At 40.9% G+C, this 17,302-nt stretch overlaps 1 protein-coding gene and 1 long non-coding RNA gene across 4 annotated transcripts in view; one reads left to right on the top strand and one right to left on the bottom strand.

Annotated features, from left to right (window-relative positions):
• The window catches only part of fam13a (family with sequence similarity 13 member A), a 154,647-nt gene extending 146,929 nt beyond the window's left edge, over positions 1–7,718 (bottom strand). The window contains exons 1-2 of one of the 2 annotated variants that reach the window (XM_008111041.3): positions 7,497–7,718; positions 307–496 (exon numbers count right to left, since the gene is read on the bottom strand). In XM_008111041.3, coding sequence (XP_008109248.1) covers positions 307–496; positions 7,497–7,523 — 217 coding nt within the window. In that variant the 5' untranslated portion in view covers positions 7,524–7,718. Of the gene's footprint in view, positions 1–306; positions 641–7,496 lie in introns of those variants that run through there. The other variant, XM_008111040.3, reaches the window with a different exon arrangement.
• Positions 7,719–16,850: 9,132 nt separating this feature from the next.
• LOC107982879 (uncharacterized) overlaps positions 16,851–17,302 on the top strand; it is a 29,911-nt gene continuing 29,459 nt past the window's right edge. For both annotated transcript variants that reach the window (XR_010006527.1, XR_010006528.1), the window contains exon 1: positions 16,851–17,159. This is a non-coding gene — a long non-coding RNA (uncharacterized LOC107982879). The remainder of the gene's footprint in view (positions 17,160–17,302) is intronic.

The raw sequence follows: 17,302 nt of genomic DNA on the forward strand, positions 1-17,302 counted from the left end.
ACTAAGACACAAAGCAATGGTTTCAAACTGTAGAAGAATAAATTACTCCTAAATATTGGAAAGAACTTCCTGACAATAGGAGTTGTTCAATGATGGGAGTTTCCTCCTCTGGAGGTTTTAAACAGAGGATAGATGGCCATCTGTCAAGAGTGCTATCCGGGTTGGATTGGAGGTCTTTGTGGTCTCTTCTAACTCTATAATTATAATGACATTTAACAAATATGTTCTAGTAGAACAGCTATACCTTTAATATGACACCTTTTTGCTATCTTTTTTTAAAATACAAGGAATGAAGCAGGATCTTACCGTGCCGAGTCAGGTATTCAACAATATCCCAGACCACATCTGGAATGCCGTTCTTGCTTAGTCCCTGCTGCTGAAGCTCCTGAAGGTTCGTGCCAAACACTCTCCGAACAGGGATTCCTCTCTGCCCTTTCAATGGTGCGCAGGCAATCTTTTTCATATCTTCTTTCAGCCTCACTGCTGACTTACTTTGCTTGAAAGAGCAGAGAAAGGCAGAACATTCTGTCAGTGTTACCACAGGGGGCTGCATGGCTCTTGGAGACACAAATTCACAGCAAAGTTCACCCCAGAAAAAAATCTGGGACAAAAACATGCACACACCCATGTAGGATGGAAAAGAGGGGAAAAGACACTCCCGAGGAGGAGTTTCTCAACGGGTAGCCAAGCAACATGAGTGGATAACTTCTAAGCACTCAAACTGCATCACCAGAGCAACTGTGGGTGGAGCGGAAATAAAAGGACTGTCGGTGAATAGCAACCATCACCGAAATATCAGCATAAGGAGAAGTACAGATAAAAAGAAAGAGCTAAGTAAGGCTTGCAAGGCAATGAAAAACAACTGAGTTCTTATGTAGCACTTTCAGCTATACACTATTCTATAAGCTGTTTTCTAGACATTCATGGATGCAGTGACACTGTGGAATTAATGCAGTTTGACACAACTTTAACTGCTGTAATTAAATGCTATGGAATGGTGGGAGTTGTAGTTTTACAATATCTTTAGCCTTCTGTGCCAAAGAGTTGTGTTCTTGTGCACCTTCAAATTGTTTCTGACTTATGGCGATCCTTGAGATGAATTTATCATGGGGGTTTCTGGGGCTGAGAGAGTGTGATTAACCCAGTGATGGAAGAATCAAACCGTAGTCTCCAGAACCACATCCAACTGGTAAAATGCTTTATATTTAATATTATTTTAATACTATATTTTATTTCCTCCTTTTTTCCCTAATCACTGGCCAAAATAAATTACTATCTAAAAAGAAAAGAAAGGAAAATTATATAGGGTAAGGCATAGCGTAAGACTGAACCATTTAGCCCATTGCACAGTCCACTAGACTGTGATGTTTACTTTTGTAAACACACAAGCATTGTGTTCAGAATATTCTAAATCATGATTTCCCCCCTTTTTACACTCTTTATGTTTTGCAGCCTTAAGCCTGATGAGGAGTTCTGGAGAACCCAGAGCTTGTAAAGTTGTGTGGGATTTTGTGTGATCTAAATAAAAGGATTACCTAACTCTGACTGTTTGCACTCATTGCATTCATTTTTGCAGGCATTTACAAATACTTAATCAAATACAGACACCACGTGAGCTGCCAATTTGTAAGCAGCCCAATATTACATTATCTGTGACCAGAGAGATATTTAATAAGCTTAATTCTACAGGCTCTAGCAACCTGGTAAAAAGGAAACAAAGAAGTTGAACCACAATACAAGTTGGTAGGTTTCATTCTCCTTGTTGGGTCAGACTTTGCATATATGTTTTATAATCCTCAATGATGTAAACATCTCAATTCTGAAGAAAATGGCAGGTATATAGTTCTGAATAACCATTCTAAATTCATTTAAATTATGGGACTGATCTGACCTAATAAGACAGAACAGAATGTCCATTTTGATAAGGTTGCCATTTATCCCTTATTATCAGAATGTCCCTTATTTGTGGGCCATAAAGTGTGTCCCTTATAGGACTGGTAGGTATTCTTTATTACATGGGATGTCCTGTATTTGTGTGATGGAAAGCTTTTCTTTTTAGACAGGCTTAGCAAGATGCCCCCAAAAATCTCATATTTTGGAGTGTGGACCTTTCATAAAAACAGAAATACGTGCATTATGTAATTTTTCAATGTGGATACTTTGTTCATTTTACAGAAAGTGACGAGGCTAAACTAACTGAATCATTTCATTTGGTATTTACATAGAACACAACTTGTGAATAGTTGTTTCTTTAACTTTGCACATCATGAATTTTGATTGTCCTTTGTTATTGTTTTGATAATTTGGCAACATTACTTCCTGCTCAACAGCATTTAAGAATAAAGGCAGCAACACCTGGCATGCTTTCCAGGGAGTTACGTCCCACTGAACACTATGGTGTAACTTCTGCACAGATATACACAAAACCATGGTGAAAAGACCCAAAGGGAAAGAGAAAAGTGATAGAAATAACAGGAACTGCAAGATAATTCTGTTAAAATGTTATTTATGTTATCTCAGAAGATGAAAGGAAGCCATTACACACACACCTGAATCTAGGAGTATCCATATAAATGGATAAAACACCAAAAATAATAGTGAAAAGAAAAGAAATCAGTGCTTTTTAATCTGTTTATATTTATTTACAGCATTTATATTCCGCCCTTCTCACCCCGAAGGCTGGCAGTTTTCCCCACAATGTGCTAAGGAGTGGCATCACGTTTGTGCCCACAGACTGCAACTATTTCTTCTTTCCTGGAAACTTTTTGTGAGCCAACATCTAATGGTTTGTGGACTGGTGCCAATCTATGGACCATTACTTTCTGTAGAGCTGCACCAAATCAGGGCCTTCTGAGGCAAGGTGCCAAATCTCCCTGTATAATGAAATGGGTAAGTCTTTTATGCCAAAATATCAATCATGGAAGTTGTCAGCTTAAATTTTAAAAACATACAGCTCAAACAACCACAGATGGCAAGAGGACTAATTAAGTCTTGCTTTTTTCTTAAATGTGCACACTGTTACATGAGGTAATTTTTATTATTCTTACTGTTATGTGACTTCAAGTGATTTCCAACTTGTGGCAACCTTAAGGTATACCTGCAAGCTGCCAGTCTGCTACCAAGCACAATTCAAAGTGCTGGCTTTAGCCTATAAAACCCTAAACGGTTCCAGCACAGCTTACCTGTCCAAATGCATCTCCCTCTATGAACCATCACGGAGGTTAAGATCTTCTGGGGAGGCCCTGTTCTCAATCCCACCTCCATTGCAGGTGCGGTTGGTGGGGACGAGAGACAGGGAGCTATGGAACTCCCTCCCCAGTGAAATTAGGTCGGAGCCCTCTCTCTCGACCTTCAGAAGTAAAGCAAAGACATGGCCATGGGACCAAGCCTTTGATCAGTGATAGGGAATATGTGCAACTGACAACTGGAATGGCTTTTGGATTATTATTTTGGACTATGTGATTTAAATGTTTTATACTAGGATGTTTTAATTTTTGTCTTAGTGTTTAAATGTTTGCTTATACCTCATGTTTTAATATGGTTAATGGTTTTAATTTATAGTTACATGTTATTGTCCAGATGTTTTGGTTTTTCACATATATGTCGGCATTGCATTTCACCATTATTATGTTGGAAACCACTTTGAGCCCCCTCAGGGGTAAGAAAAGCGGTATATAAATGAAGTAAATACTTTCCTTGTATATATTATCCTTCTATATACATCTTCTTTTTCTTTCTCTTTTTTTTCTACTGTCTATACCAGGGGTCCTCAAACTTTTGAAGCAGAGGGCTGGTCCACAATCTTTCAGACTGTTGTGGGGGCCGAATTATCATTTGAAAAAAAATACAAATTCCTATGCATACTGCACATGTCTTATTTGTAGTGAAACAACAACAACAACAACAACAATGAAAGAATAATACAATATTTAAAAATGAAAACAATTTTAACCAACATAAACCTATCAGGGTTTCGATGGAAAGTGTGGGCCAGCTACTGGCCAATGAAATAGTGAAGTTAATTAGGATTGTTGTTGTTGTGTGTCTTCAAGTCATTTCAGACTTTGTCCGAGCCTAAGTCTAAAATTAATTATTTATTTACTGCATTTATTTACTACATTTATATCCCACCCTTCTCACCCCAAAGGGGACTCAGAGCAGCTATATGTACATACAATATATTATATTATTAGCATAGCACAATATTAGCATTATATAATTCTATATTGAACTATACCACTATACTATTATATATTATGTAATATATAACATATAATTAATATTATATGGTACTATTATTAGTATTATATTGTATAACATAATATTATTATCAATATTATATGTATGTACAATATATTATATTATTAAAACTAATACAAAAATATATTATAAAACTGAGGGCGGGGGCCAGGTAAATGACCTTGGAGGGCCGCATCCGGCCCCCGGGCCTTAGTTTGGGGACCCCTGGTCTATACCTTATATTGTTCCCCTACTTTTTATGTATAAAGATCTCCTTTTCTTCGTCAATAAAAAATTTATATATAAAAAACAATAATAAATAAATACCCATTACAGGTTTTCTTGGCAGGAGTTGGTCAGAGGAGGTGGCTTTTGCCATTCTCTGAGACTGAGAGAGTGTGATGTGCCTAAGATCATCCAGCAGGTTCAATGGCTATGCAGACATTTTAAACCCTGGTCTCAGGGCCAAAGCTTAATTTTCAAACCCTGATAGCGTGCTTGCTCTCTGTGACGTGGGCTAAGCCACACACTATATTCACTTTGTAGAGTCAATTTGAAGATTCTTTTCTTTTTCACACACAGTTACGCATGCATAGTCTTAAACATAAGCTTTCCTTCTCAAACGCTATTTAAAAAATCGGCCTGCTTGCAGTGTTAGACTAAAAGGTGGTGTATGTGTGTGACTCCTCTAGTTGTTGTTTTTTAAAAACCTTGCATTTAAACATACCCATATCTGCAGCAAACATGCACAGACCTGCTTAGGAGTAAGCCCCTTTTGAGATCAGCTGGACTGAGGATTAACAGCAGCCATTGTCACTTAGGAAGTCTGACAGTAAAAGAACCAAAAGAAAAGAAACCAGTATGGGAGTGGGTGAGAATCCTGCTTTGAAAAACAAATTGGCTTTATCTAATGTGCAGCTTTCTTTCTCCTTTTTTCTCCCCTTGAAAACAGACACAGGGCCTGCCACTTATACAACTCTGAGTTGGAAAAGCAGGCTCTGAAAAAGCCTAACTACACAGCATTATGGAAACAATGTTGGGGCACTAAAATAGGCAGAATTGTAAACATATGATACTTTTAGGTGCATGGGTGGGTGAGTAGGAAGGAACTTTATTTCAAAGCAATATTCAGTGTTTGTTTTGCTTAGACGTAAATATAGGTATGCATGCATGAATAAAATTCGAGCAAAAAATTCCTACAATATCAACTTTATACACAACAGCTTGAGACTGAATCCTATTTATCTCAATGGAACTCTGTTTTGAATAACAGACTTAGAATAAATAACAATCAATCACAGAAACAGACAGAATAATAACAATCAATCACAGAAACAGACGGAATAATAGAAAACTACTTGTGTTGTCAAAGGCTTTCATGGCTGGAATCACTGGGTTGCTGTGAGTTTTCCGGGCTGTATGGCCATGATTGAGAAGCATTCTCTCCTGACGTTTTGCCCAGATCCATGGCAGTCATCCTCAGAGGTTGAGGGATCTGTTGGAAACTAGTCAAGTGGGGTTTATACATCTGTCAAAGTTCTAGGGTGGGAGAAAGAACTCTTCTCTGCTTGTGGACAATTTCAACAGAAAGGAGGAAATCATGAAAATGAACAAAATCTGGCTACCAGTATTAAAAAAAAACCCCAAAACTCTAAAATCAGGATAGTAAATAAAGAGCAACACCCAAAAAGCAGGGGAATTCCAGAAAAGAATCAATCAGAACCAGCTAACACCTCTCAACAAATGATTTCCCCAGGCAGCAACCAGCCAGTCATTGAAGCTGCAAGGCCATTAAATGCTAATCAAGTTGGCCATTTGCAACATTCACACCTGCCTCAAGCAGACAAGAGTTCTTTCTCCCACCTTGGACATTCCACAGATACATAAACCTCACTTGCCTAGTTTACAACAAATCCCTCAACCTCTGAGGATGCCTGTCATAGATGTGGGCAAAACATCAGGAGAGAATGCTTCTGGATCATGGCCATACAGCCCGGAAAACTCACAGCAACTCATAAAACTACTTCTCGAGGATGGAATTTCTGTTCGGATGCTATTGGAAATATAGGTTGACCATTCCTGATCTGGAATTCTGAAATCCTCCAAAATCCAAAACTGTCCAAATGCGTGGCTGAGATAGTAAAACCTCTGTTTTCTTGATGGTACATGGATTAATTTTTGTGTATACTATAAAAGTATATAAAACCACCTTGAGGCTACATGTAGAAGCTGTCCATGAAACATCAATGGATTCCACTATCTGGGATGTTGTTTTGTTTCTGGGCTGTATGGCTGTTCCCTTATCTCATTATATATTGATGTATTGATGTATACATTATACATTACTATCATGAATAGATATGCAAGTACAGTAGAGTATCACTTATCCAAGCCTCGCTTATCCAAGGTTCTGGGTTATCCAAGGCATTTTTGTAGTTGTTTTCAATATATCATGATATTTTGGTGCTAAATTTGTAAATACAGTAATTACAACATAACATTACTGCGTATTGGGTTGTTGCATGTCTTTCGGGCTGTGTGGCCATGTTCCAGAAGTATTCTCTCCTGACGTTTCGCCCACATCTATAGCAGGCATCCTGCGTATTGAACTACTTTTTCTGTCAAATTTGTTGTATAGCATGATGTTTTGGTGCTTAATTTGTAAAATCATAACCTAATTTGATGTTTAATAGGCTTTTCCTTAATCCCTCCTTATTATCCAAGATATTTGCTTATCCATGTTCTTCGGCCCATTTAGCTTGGATAAGTGAGACTCTACTGTATTCCAAAATTCGAAATATGACACACTTCTGGTCCTATGCATTTTGGATAAAGAATGCCCAACCTGTAGTGGAATGCACTGTAAATAAAATCCTGAGTTTTGCTTCTAAAGGAAAGGGGGAAAACTACATTTTTATGAGTGCCTTTCCTCTTGGCGTGGTTTCAGAAGTACACCTAAAACATTAAAAAAAAGGCCAGACTTTCAGGATGGATTGTTGAAAGTAAACACCCACCCATTGCATCACCATGAAAAGAAGTGGCGCTTAACACTGGGAGAAGTCATACCAAAAACCAAGCCGGCTAGTTTCTCCTTCTGTACCAAAACATACAGGACAGTGCTATAGAAATATGCTGGCTGTATTCAATGTTTCCCTTGTCTGCTGGGCTAACTCTGCCCGTATTCAGGCCACACACCAGCCGCCACTTTTTCACGCACAAATCGCCACAGACAAGAGGCAGCTTGTAGTACTACTCACACAGATGGCTAAGGCGCCGGCTCCCATGCTTTCCAAAGTGTCTGGAAGGAGTAATGCCGAGGGAATGGAAGCAGGAAAGGCTTCTGGAGCTGCTCAGTCCTCCTTCAAGCGGGCAGGGAAAGCCCCACTCGTGGCATCTCTCTAAGGCTTGGGCGCCAGGGCCACCCACTCGCCTCACAAGGCGCCCCTTTGCGCGCAAGGCCCCTCCACGGGGCTCCCGAGACGCGTGGCTGAAGGGAAGGCGCTGGGACTGAAATCCGAGCCAGGCGCACGGCATTGGCAGCCTTGGGGAGTCACATGGCCCCGGACTTGGAAACTCATCGGCATCTTTTACGGGAACTTCCCGGGATTTCAGGCGAGGAGGCTGGCTTGCCTTGGAGAGGTTTCTCCCCACTTTGCGCAAGGGGCGCTGCTGCCGCCGCCTCTGCCCAGGAAATACACCCTCTGGTCTTGACTTCGCCTTACGTTTTGCTCTATTGTTTATCCCTCACCTGGAATCCTCTGTCCAGTTCTGGGTACCACCATTCAGGAAGGATATTGACAAGCTGCCAGGCATGGACAAACTTTGACCCTCTAGGTGTTTTGGACTTCAACTCCACAATTCCTAATCAACCCCCTTTCTCTGCAATCCGTAGAGATACCAAGGTGCTTGTTTATAAAGCCACTAGCTGTGCCCGGCCACGCGTTGCTGTGGCAAAGTATGGTGGTATGGGAAATAAAGTATTGAGGAATTGGTGATAGTGAAGGTAAAGGGTAAAGGTTTTCCCCTGTAGAGTAAAATCTCACTTATCCAACATTCGCTTATCCAATGTTCTGGATTATCCAACGCAGTCTTCCTTTTAATAGTCAAATGTTTTTGTAGTCAGTGTTTTAAATTCATTGTGATATTTCAAAGCAGATAATATAAGACTATAAATGGGTTATATAGCTGTGTGGAAGGGCCCTGAGTCTACACTGCCATATAATCCAGTTCAAATCTGCTAATCTGTATTTTATAGGCAGTGTGGAAGAGGCCTAAGTGAGGCCTACCTCTGCCTGTCCCCTGAGCTGAGTGGGTTGCTAGGAGACCAAGTGGGCGGACCTTAGCCTTCTAACTGGCAGCAATTTGATAAAAAAAATTATTCCTCTCCCTCTAATTAGGATTTTTTGTTGTTTTCTTTTTGTTGTATGAATGTAGAGGCATGGATGAGGGGTTGTGCTGCCAAGTTTAGTGTTTCTGGGATGTGTAGTTTTGTTGTTTTGTCCTAGGCCAAAATTTCATTACGCTTTTATATACAGTAGAGTCTCACTTATCCAAGCCTCTGGATTATCCAAGCCATTTTTGTAGTCAATGTTTTCAATATATCGTGATATTTTGGTGCTAAATTCGTAAATACAGTAATTACAACATAACATTACTGCGTATTGAACTGCTTTTTCTGTCAAATTTGTTGTATAACATGATGTTTTGGTGCTTAATTTGTAAAATCATAACCTAATTTGATGATTAATAGGCTTTTCCTTAATCCCTCCTTATTATCCAAGATATTCTCTTATCCAAGCTTCTGCTGGCCTGTTTAGCTTGGATAAGTGAGACTCTACTGTATATAGATTGTCCTCCCAACCCTGCTCTATGCCTGCGAAACGTGGACAGGCTACAGATGTCACACTCAACTCCTGGAGCGTTTCCATCAGCGCTGCCTCAGAAGAATCCTGCAAATCTCTTGGGAAGACAGGCGGACAAATGTCAGTGTGCTTGAGGAAGCAAAGACCACCAGCATTGAAGCGATGCTCCTATGCCATCAACTCCGTTGGACTGGCCACATTGTCCGAATGCCCGACCACCGTCTCCCAAAGCAGTTGCTCTACTCCAAACTCAAGAATGGGAAACGTAATGTTGGTAGGCAGGAAAAGAGATTTAAAGATGGGCTTAAAGTCAACCTTAAAAACTGTGGCATAGACACTGAGAACTGGGAAGCCCTGGCCCTTGAGCGCTCTAATTGGAGGTCAGCTGTGACCAGCAGTGCTGTGGAATTCAAAGAGGCACCAATTGAGGGCTTAAGGGAGAAACATGCCAAGAGGAAGGCCCATCAAGCCAACCCTGACCGGGACCACCTTCCACCTGGAAACCGATGTCCTCACTGTGGTAGAATATGCAGATCAAGAATAGGTCTCTTCAGCCACCTAAGAATTCAACCTCAAGACCTCACGACTGGAAGACCATCATCCTCGAACTATGAGGGATTGCTTAAGTCTGCAGTATCACCTTTCTCTGCAATTGATGAGTGCAGGAAAATAATTTTTTTTGAAATTATTTTATTAATTATTTGACACAAACAATCTAATATACAATCAGAAAATATACATTCAAAAATAATAAAACGTGTCCAGATCTGTATTCAAATGGCAACTTGTGCAAAGTAAGTATAACATACTTTAGCTCACTCGAATTTAAGACATTTTCAAAGCAAAATCCACGCAAACTATTCCTAACTAGAGTTATTGGTTACTATGTTTTAGGAAAAATTGTTTCCATCTGGATAATAACAATAGTGCCACCAGCTATTTCTCTCTCTCCCCCCCATATCATATGCAAAAATCCTAATGTAAATTTTTAAAAGGAACTCCTTCTCTTGATCATGAAGATATATTCCCTGCGTTTCAAGGAGTGCAGGAAACGATTGATGGTGCTGGTGTCCAGCTGGGACAGCTGATCGAGCCTAACCTGCTCTGATCCGGTTCTCTAGATTGCTGTGGTGCCAGCAAACTTGGGAGTATCCTCCACTTTGCCCAAAGCAGGATACACAATGGGTTGCTGTGAGTTTTCTGGGCTGTATAGCCATGTTCCAGAAGCATTCTCTCCAGACGTTTCACCCACATCTATGACAGGCATTTCCAGAGGTTGTGAGGTATATTGGAAACACAAGGGAGGCTTATATATCTGTGGAAGGTCCAGGGTGGGAGAAAGAACTCTGTCTGTTGGAGGCGTAGGGAAACTGATGAAGAAAGAAACACAATCATCAGACACAGTAAGAAAATCTAACAAATGCTACATTCAGCAAAGGACAAGAGAGATTAGGTAAAGGTAAAGGTTTCCCCTGACGTTAAGTCCAGTTGTGACCGACTCTGTAGGTTGGTGCTCATCTCCATTTCTAAGCTGAAGAGCCGGCGTTGTCCGTAGACACCTCCAAGGTCATGTGGCCGGCATGACTGCATGGAGCGCCGTTACCTTCCCACCAGAGCGGTACCTATTGATTTACTCACATTTGCATGTTTTCAAACTGCTAGGTTGGCAGAAGCTGGAGCAACAGCGGGCGCTCACTCTGCTCCTGGGATTTGAACCTGGAACCTTTTGGTCAGCAAGTTCAGCAGCTCAGTGCTTTAACACACTGTGCCACCAGGGGCCTGTGGCCTCAGTTTAGCTGCCGTAAATATGCTAGATGACATGGGCATCTACACTGTAGAATTAATTGACACCAGTTTGCTACCATGACTCAGTGCGATGGAATCCTAGGGTTTGTACCCAACATGGTCAATGGTAAAGAAAGATAAAAGTACTAATCCAAACCATCTGGATGACCAGAATTACCCAGTCTTAATTTAACAGCCTTCCGCTTTTATGATCCTGGCAAATAGTATGATGGAATTTGCTACAAGCCAGATAAAGAGGTGTGGTAGAAAACGATGGCCTTTAGCAACCCATTAAAGATATAATGTCATGTGTATTTCATTTTGTGTAGCATATAAGAATCCAGGGCCAGCCCAGCAACAAGGCTGCCTGCCTCAGATAGCTGATTCGGTAAATCATGAAATGGCAGCAAATTCCTGATTTAGAAACGCAAAGTTGGAAGAAACATCAAGGGTCATCCAGTCCAACCCCCTGCTATGCAGGAACACACAATCAATTTGTTATTATTGTATTATTATTGGCATACAATAGGAGATATATCTGTTGTATTTTCCATCTCAAGCACCAAAAATAACTGACTAGAAAATAATATGCCTTTTGACTAGAACTTTGAAAAATTACTTTAGAAGATGTGCTAACTGGAAAATTCTAGGAGTTGTAGTACAATGCTAACTGGGGATTCTTCCAGTATAAACTCAAAAGTATATTTTCCAAGCTTTGATCTTTGCATGTTGTACCAATTGATGCTCAAAATATGTGCAAAATATATTGGGCCAGCCCTATAAAAGACACATGTTCAGAAATTCATTTATTTGTCTATGAAAATAGTATGTATGTATAGATAGGAAAGATACTCGTATATTCTTTTCTCCTTTGTGAAATGGCTCCAAGAGCCAATAAAGTTGAACAAATTGCAGCAGACACATGCACAGGTCCCACAAAAACGTATACATCGCCACAGAGAGTGCTTCCAAACTTGTTTGTGGCTGTGTAAGCTCTAATGCAACCACAGCAAGGCCAGGGTGGGTAATGCTAGTTATATGATCTGCTCTCCCACTAATCCCTTAATGTACTTTCGCCATGCACTGCAAAGAATTGTTTTCCTCTTAATCTTGATGTGCTTTTACACAAATTAAACCAGACTACATGCTACATTTGGTCTATGAGCACACAAGCCGTTGCTGCAGCAGGCTACATCTCACTATCTGAAATACAGTTCAAAAGATTGATAGATTTGTTATAATTCTGGCACCCCCAGTACAGAAACAGCAAAAAGGTCTGTAGTACACTATAAACAGATAATTATAGCATCATTCTGTTTTGATTGCTAAGGCCCATTTGCTCCCACATCTTCAAAATGCTACAGAGCACTGGGGCAACATCTTCACTGCCATATAATGCTGTTTGGAACTGCATTACATGGTCAGTGTAGAGACTCATGTAATGCAGTTCAATGCAGTTAAACTGTATTATATGAGTCTACACCAGGCAACTTCCACAATTCCCAAAAGCCAGTAAAATGGCTGGGATTTTTGGGAGTTGAAGTCCAAAACACCTGGAGTGCTGAAGTTTGCCCATGCCTGGCCCACACCAACCATATAATGCAGTTTCAGACAGTATTATATGATAGTGTAGATGCAGTCATGGTTTCACCTCTAGAAGTTCAATTCACATATTACTTGAGTCACTAGCTTTTTCAACAGCCTTTCTTCCATGCTTTGAACACCACTGAGCATGTATTGAATATATCTGACTTTCCCACTGATAATCACAAACTGTTGCATATCATTTATGCCCTTGTTTGAGGTGGGATCTACACTGCCACATAAAATCCAGATTATCTGCTTTGAACTGGATTGCATGGCAGTGTAGACTAAGGGTTCATCCAGACAGGGCCCAAAATGTGGAACTTGTCTCAGGTTTACCTGAGGTGTCCAAGTGATGCTTCAGGTAAACCTGAATTAATCCAGAGTAAACTGGGGTTTCCGTTTACTCTGGATTAATTAGACACGTGAAAAGATCCGGAACTTAATGTAAGGTCTAGATCTTTCCAGGTGTGGTCCCTGTGGGGTTAATTCCCCAAAGAAGTGGGATGGTGCTCCCACCCTCCCCTCCCAGCCCCCCATTTATGTCCTAAACTTACCTAAGGAGCCTGGCTGCATGCTCAGGCCCCTCTGTCAAAAGCTCTGGGTGGCTGGAAGGGGAGGGTGGAGATGCCATCCCGCTCCTTCGGGTTTTGAGAGCCCAAAGAATATGGATGACAATGGGTATTGACTCCTGGAAAAAGTTCCACATTACCAGGAGTGAATTCCCACAAGCCTACACCTGGAAAGATCCAAACTTTACATTAAGGTCTGGATCTTTCCAGGTGTCAAATCAATCCAGAGCATTTCATGTTTACCTGAGATGTCGTTTAGCAAACCCGTGACCTGTTGCGGGTTATGGGCCTGTGTGGAAGTCCCTAGAGTGAGAGTTAGTCCTTGCATGAAAAGCTGTTGCAAGTAGCCCTTGCTGAAATCTCCTCTTTTACAGTGTGAGTATGGTGCCTTCAAGTTGCTTAGGCTTAGATCAAGGGTGCCAAATCCATTTTCATTGAGGGTCACATCAGCCTCATGGTTGCCTTTCTAAGGACCGTTGAATTCATGGGTGGAGAATCTGTGGATACAAAGAGCCAACTGCGATTTATGATATTTTACATACTGGTGGCACAGTGCGTTAAAGCGCTGAGCTGCTGAACTTGCGGACCAATAGGTCCCAGGTTCAAATCCTGGGAGCGGAATGAGCGCCCGCTGTTAGCCCCAGCTCCTGCCAACCTAGCAGTTCGAAAACATGCAAATGTGAGTAGATCAATAGGTTCTGCTCCGGTGGGAAGGTAACGGTGCTCCATGCAGTCATGCCGGCCACATGACCTTGGAGGTGTCTACGGACAACGCCGGCTCTTCGGCTTAGAAATGGAGATGAGCACCAAACCCCAGAGTCGGTCATGACTGGACTTAAAGTCAGGGGAAAACCTCTACCTTTACATGGTGGTCAGTGCTCTTTAGTTTTTACCCAATTTGTGTCCCTAGATGCTATTGAACGACATCTCCCATCACTTTTGGTTATCCATCCTTGGATTGGGGATAATGGGAATTGCAAACCAATAGCCCTTGTGTATCTGAGTGGAGAAAGGAAAAAGGGCATTTTAAAGTCTGGGAATCATAGCCACAAGACATGTCTCTAAATTGAAGCCCCACTATCCTGACTAAATAGAACGAACTGCAGCTTTCCAGATGTTAGTAAGGTAAAGGTAAAGGTTTCCCCCTGACATGTCTGACTCTGGGGTTTGGTGCTCATTTCCATTTCTAAGCCAAAGAGCCAGCGTTGTCCATATGCACCTCCAAGGCCACGTGGCTGGTATGACTGCATGGAGTGCTGTTACTTTCCCACCGAAGTGATACCTATTGATCTACTCACATTTGCATGTTTTTGAACTGCTAGGTTCCAGATGTTACTGCATCACAATTCCCATCAGGTCTAGTCATGATGTCTAAGGATGAGGAATACAGGAATTGTAGTCCAGCACCTGGAGGACCATATAACATGACCTGGCAGGCCAGATTAGGCTTTGAGTTTGACACATGTGATTTAGGCCCCTTCTACACTGCCATATACTTCAGTTCAAAGCATGTAATCTGGATTTTAATATGGCAGCGTAGATGGGGCCTTAGGTAAGCAAAACTCAGAGGTGGTTTGCCATGTCATTCCTCTGAAATATTGCCTACAGTACCAGGCAATATAACAAACAGTACCAAGCATCCATTGGCAATCTCTCATCTAAAGACTAACCAGGGTTGATGCTGATTAACTTCCAACATCAAATGGGATATGGTGCATACACAGCTATTAAAGGCCCCTTCTATACAGCTGCATAAAAATCCACCTTATCTGCTTTGAACTGGATTATATGGCACTGTAGAAGGGCCCAAAGTCACAGCAGCCCTGGCCTTTATTTCACTTGGTACCCTTAAGGCCACTTAATCCCAGTATGGGCACAAGAACTGTGGCCAACTGAATAAAAGGATAAGATTCCTGTGCTTTTAATAAATGTGTGGACTTGTGTATGTGAAACATCAATAAATGACATGTTTAGATTTGGGTTCCACTTCCAATGTACAGTAGAGTCTCACTTATCCAAGCCTCGTTTATCCAAGCTTCTGGATTATCCAAGCCATTTTTGTAGTCAATGTTTTCAATATATCATGATATTTTGGTGCTAAATTCGTAAATACAGTAATTACAACATAACATTACTGCGTATTGAACTGCTTTTTCTGTCAAATTTGTAGTATAACATGATGTTTTGATGCTTAATTTGTAAAATCATAACCTAATTTGATGTTTAATAGGTTTTTCCTTAATCCCTCCTTATTATCCAAGCTATCTGCTTATCCAAGCTTCTGCTGGCCCGTTTAGCTTGGATAAGTGAGACTCTACTGTATCTCATTATGCAAGTATTGCAAAATCTGGGGGGGACGGGGGGGGGGCAGAATCCAAACAACTTCAGACTCCAAGTATTTCATGTAAGGGATACTCAACCTAGTGGGCATTAGGATAAAGAGAATGCTGTAACCAAAGGAACAAGAACCATTAACCTTTGTTCAAGCAAGGACCCCTTCTACACTGCCATATAATCCAGAATATCAAGGCAGATAATCTTCACTGCCAGATAATCCAGTTCAGAGCATATAGTCTTGATTTTATATAGCTGTGTAGAAGGGGCCCAAGACCAACAATATAATTTGGGCACTACATATTAGTAAAGCCCATTGTGATCCTTAGGATGCATTTACAGGGTTGAATTAATGCAGTTTGACATCAGGGCTCAATACTATGGAATCATGGGACTTATAGTTTTACAAGATCATTAGCCTTCCCTGCCAAATAGCACATGTAACTAATCAAAATACAAGTCTCCTGATTCTATAGTATTGATTGAGCCATGCAAAATAAATTGATGCCAAAGTGCATTAATTCTACGGTGCAAATGCGCCTTTAAATTCTCGTTAGCTCGCATTGAGAGAAGGGTAAACAGTGCCACCTACTGGCCAAGCGCGGAAATCAACGTCTCCCTCAATTCAAGCCAACTTTGTCAAGGAGGAGAGTTTTCTGCGCATGCGCAGACTTTTATGTACCTTGCCATAGGGTGATTGTGCAGCTTTTTTCCTGGGTGATTTGAAAACAAATAGTGCTTGTGAAAACTCAGAGGCTGCATTTAAAATATACAGAGTGGTTAAGCAATAGAACGTTTTAAGTGAGTTATGAAAACTTCAAAATCTGCCCTTTTCAATTGCTCAGAATGAAAGCAAACTGCATTGCCCAACAAAAAAATATTGGTGGCTTGCTTTTAAGTTCTCTTTCTGGGGTTATTTGGCTCACTGATTCAGAAAATTGCATTGTATTGACTGCATCAGTTCTGGTTTCCTAGATGCTGTTATGGTTTTCTATCAGTGAGCCTGATGGCAATTGACAGATCACATATATTTTACATCTCAAAAATTAGAGCTGATAAGTGAAAAATAGTGCAATTTTTGGAATCAGCCAGTCAAATATACCTAGAAACAGGCACCATTTGAGGCACCAAAATGTGTGTTTGTCAGTGCTGTCCACGGGTGCATCTAACTGCACTATATGAGTCTACAGTGACCATATAATGCAGTTTCAAATTTCATTACAGTATATAGAAGTGTAGATGGGGCCTGTAATTCCTGTGGTTCTATAGCATTGAACCAGTGCTGTTAAAGTGGTATCAAACTGCAGGAATTCAACAGTGTAGATGCACTCCATGACTGCAGGCATAAGAAGAAAGAGTGCTATAGCCTAAGAAACAAAAGCCCCTAACCAGTGAGTAAGCAAGTTTAGACTACCAATATGGGCAGATGAACAGCAGAAAAATAAGAATAGTCATATTTGCTGTAGTGTAACAAGAATTTTAGTCTCCCAAAATAACCTATTGAACTGTCTGCCCAGAGTTGATTTTAAATGCTGGTTTATGTCATGTATCATGTTCTGCAGTTGATGGTGGTTGGTGGTGTCAGGACTAGCAGTTGGTGATGGAAGGGGTTTAGGTAAGTCTTAATTCTAAAGGGCTGAGTAAAGCAATTGAGGATGGAGGCTTGCAAGAGATAGGTTGCAGCTGGGTTTTACTGGATATAAGGAGCTAGCCTGGAGACTGATCTTTGGGAGAAAAGTATTTGTTTTACTTTGGCTGTTGCTGTTTACACCCCCACCCCCAGGTTTGTGGATTTTCACTATCCTGACCTCTCGTAACTCTGGAATCTTGAATCTCTGGGCTGGCTATTGATTATAGTATAGACTCTTGATCCTTGGACTTTACTAATTGAACTCTTGGCATTTGACTTTTGTATTGGGCCTTTTT

Source organism: Anolis carolinensis, chromosome 5, assembly GCF_035594765.1.
Source record: "Anolis carolinensis isolate JA03-04 chromosome 5, rAnoCar3.1.pri, whole genome shotgun sequence".
Lineage (NCBI taxonomy): Eukaryota > Metazoa > Chordata > Lepidosauria > Squamata > Dactyloidae > Anolis > Anolis carolinensis.